Source organism: Terrapene carolina, unplaced genomic scaffold (assembly GCF_002925995.2).
Source record: "Terrapene carolina triunguis isolate 2854851 unplaced genomic scaffold, T_m_triunguis-2.0 Scaffold8572, whole genome shotgun sequence".
Classification (NCBI taxonomy): Eukaryota; Metazoa; Chordata; order Testudines; family Emydidae; genus Terrapene; species Terrapene triunguis.
Genome location: NW_020672923.1, coordinates 1 through 2,848, shown reverse-complemented (window position 1 = coordinate 2,848; position 2,848 = coordinate 1). Strand labels below are relative to the sequence as shown.

Genomic DNA, 2,848 nt, shown 5'->3' with positions numbered 1-2,848 from the left:
TCAGGGCGATCTATAGGGATGCAGTGCCTGGAACAGGAGATAAATAAACAGCAGCACTGCCCAAAAATTCCCATGCCTGCCTCTCCAGTGGGCTCTGTGCCCAAGAAGCTGCTCTCCTAGGTTCCTAGGCTACACAGGATCATTGTGATCATCTAGTCTGACCTCCCAAGCAGCGATGTGAATTGCAGGAGAACTTGTCTTTCCTTTCAGGGGGATTGTGGGAAGGCAGCGGAAGACTAGCAATCTAGGAATGGGGGGCACGGCAGGGGCTCAGGCACTGTGACACCAACACCCCCCACGTTTGCTTGGCCAGGGCTTCTTGGACATTCTGGAGAAGCAGATAAATCTGGTCGGGCAGCAGAGCGAGAGCGTGAAGTGGAGACACCAGATCGCGACGGAGCTGATGGCCATAGTGGAGAAGCTGCTGAAGACACTGGCCCTGACCCTGCCTGACAGCACGATCAGCATCGCATCCCCCAACGGCACAGGTCAGCACCTGGCCCCAGTTGGGCTTTCATCACCCGCAGCCTATGCTCCCGCCCCACTCCCCACAGTGCCCCCTGCTGGGAGACAGGACCTCTCCCCCCACAGCCAGTGCTCCCAACCCAGTCCCCACAGTGCCCCCTGCTGGGAGACGGGAACTCCCCCCTGTGACAAAGTGGGACTGTTCTTAATGTTTCCTCTGAATACTGTGTGGGTGCCTCAGTTTCTGACTGACCTCTGTCGCCTTGCAACTAATGGCCAGGCCCTTCCCCCCTGCAAGGGGATGCTAAAGGTGTGGGAGAACAAAGAGGTCAGGTGACCTGGCCCGGGAAAGGAACAAAGCAGAGGAGGAGGGGCTGGAGGTGGTTTCAGTTGGGAGCTGGCTGGGGATAGGGAGTGAGGGCAGATGTGGGTGTCTGGCTCGCGGGACCCCAGAATGGACCCGGCTGAGGGATCCAGTTCTCTGGACCTACAAGCTCTGTTTTAGACCGTGTTCCTGTCATCTAATAAACCTCTGTTTTACTGGCTGGCTGAGAGTCACGGCTGACTGCGAAGTGGGGGTGCGTACAGGACTTCTGGCTTCCCCAGGACCCCGCCTGGGCGGACTCGCTGTGGGAAGCGCACGGAGGGGCATATGCTGAATGCTCCAAGGGCAGACCCAGGAGGTGAAGCCGTGTGAGCTTCTTGCCCTGAAGACAGTCTGCTCCATGGGAGAGGAGGCTCCCCAAAGTCCTGACTGGCTTTGTGGGGAGCAGTTCCAGAGCATCGCCCGGGGACTCTGTGACACCCCCCACAGCCAGTGCTCCCACCCGGCTCCCCACAGCGCCCCCTGCTGGGAGAGGCTGGGACTGGAGTAGCTAGGAGCTCCCCCCACAGCCAGGAAAGCACCTTGCCTGGCTACAGGCTTCCTCTCCATGTCTCTGATGTGAGCCCTGGCTGGTATTGTGGTTGCAGAGCTGGGGCTGGCGGTCAGGAAGGCTGGGAACCAGAGCCAGGAGACCGTGACGCTGCAGCAGAGCAAGACGCAGATGGAATTAAAGTGGGCCGGAGCCCCAGGGCAGAAAGAAGGTATGTGGTCATCCCCTGTGCTGGGGTGTGTATAGCGATGGGCACGGCCAGGGCATTGGGAGCAGCAGCACAGCACCCCTTGGTGCCAGGCTGGGGTGTGTAGGGGGACGGGGCGTGGCCAGGGCATTGGGGGCAGCATCCCCAGCAGCACAACACCCCCTGGCACCAGTCTGCCCCAGGGCCCCTCCTGCCCCCCCATTTCATCCGTCTCCTCTGTCTCTCGCAGGCTTCACGCTGGCCGGGCTGCTGACATACCAGGGGATGAGCCCCATCCTGGACGGTGCTGGGCGAGTGGAGGCGCCCGAGTGGGATGGGATCGGCCAGACGGGGAAGTGGGCGCAGGAGCCGGGGCGGCCCAGCTACCGTGTGCTGTCTCCGGTGGTGTCGGCCTTCATCAGTGACCCGAACCCCCAGGCACTCGGCCTCTCTGTCAGCATCCGCTTCAGCCACCCGGTGCCGGTGAGCCCCTGGGCTGGGCATGGAGGGGGGAGAGCCTGGGGCACTGGGGGCAGAGCTGGGCCCATCTCCAGTAACACCCCCCACCCTGGGCAGCAGGCAAATCCACCTCCCACCCCGGGACAAACTGATGTTCTGTGCCCTCAGCCCAGCCGCTCGTACCCCCCCCGACCTGCACTCTCGGGGCCTGGGGAGTCCTGCCCCCTGTGCGGCCCCAGCCAGCCCCCCACCCCGCTCCTGCCCCCCATGCCCCAAGCGTCTCTCTGTCCCCAGGAGAACAAGACTGACCTGCGCCTCCTCTGCGCCTACTGGAAGCCTGACAGGCGCTGGGCCACCGACGGCTGCACCCTGCAGAAGTTGAACGCCACCATCACCCGCTGCCAGTGCAACCACCTGACCAGCTTCGCTGTGCTCATGGCCTTCTACGAGCTGGAGGTAGGCACGGCCCTCGCTGGGGCCTCGGGGCTGATCTGGTTCTGCTCTTCCCCTCAATCCTCCCCAGCGGAGCAGGAGTCACTCCAGATTCCCCCCGAAGTAAACCCATTCCCCACCGGCAGGCAGGGCCCTGGATCTGATCAGGGGCACAATCAGCCCCCGCATCCCCAAGGGCACAGGGAGACTCCCCACGTAGCAGCGACCGACGTGCCTGCATGCCTGGCCAGGCAGCAGGGGCAGGGGGCTCACCCCATTGCATTGCAGGGCAGGGAGCGTCCCCATCCCCATCACACAGAGCCAGAGAGGGGTTAAATGCCTCACTCAAGGAGACACAGGGAGGTGACATCAGAGCTGGGAATTGAACCCAGGAGTCCTGACCCCCAGACCCCCTGCTCTGACCCCAGAC

The 2,848-nt window shown here is 62.9% G+C and overlaps 1 protein-coding gene across 1 annotated transcript; it reads left to right on the top strand.

Moving 5' to 3' along the window:
• Positions 1 to 313: 313 nt before the first annotated feature.
• On the top strand, positions 314 to 2,442 carry LOC112121255 (CD97 antigen-like; the record flags this gene model as incomplete). The annotated part of the gene is made up of 4 exons (XM_026661520.1): positions 314 to 488; positions 1,438 to 1,551; positions 1,778 to 2,010; positions 2,281 to 2,442. Coding segments are annotated over 4 exons (684 nt in total), but the record flags the coding sequence as incomplete, so codon positions are not given.
• Positions 2,443 to 2,848: the final 406 nt, after the last annotated feature.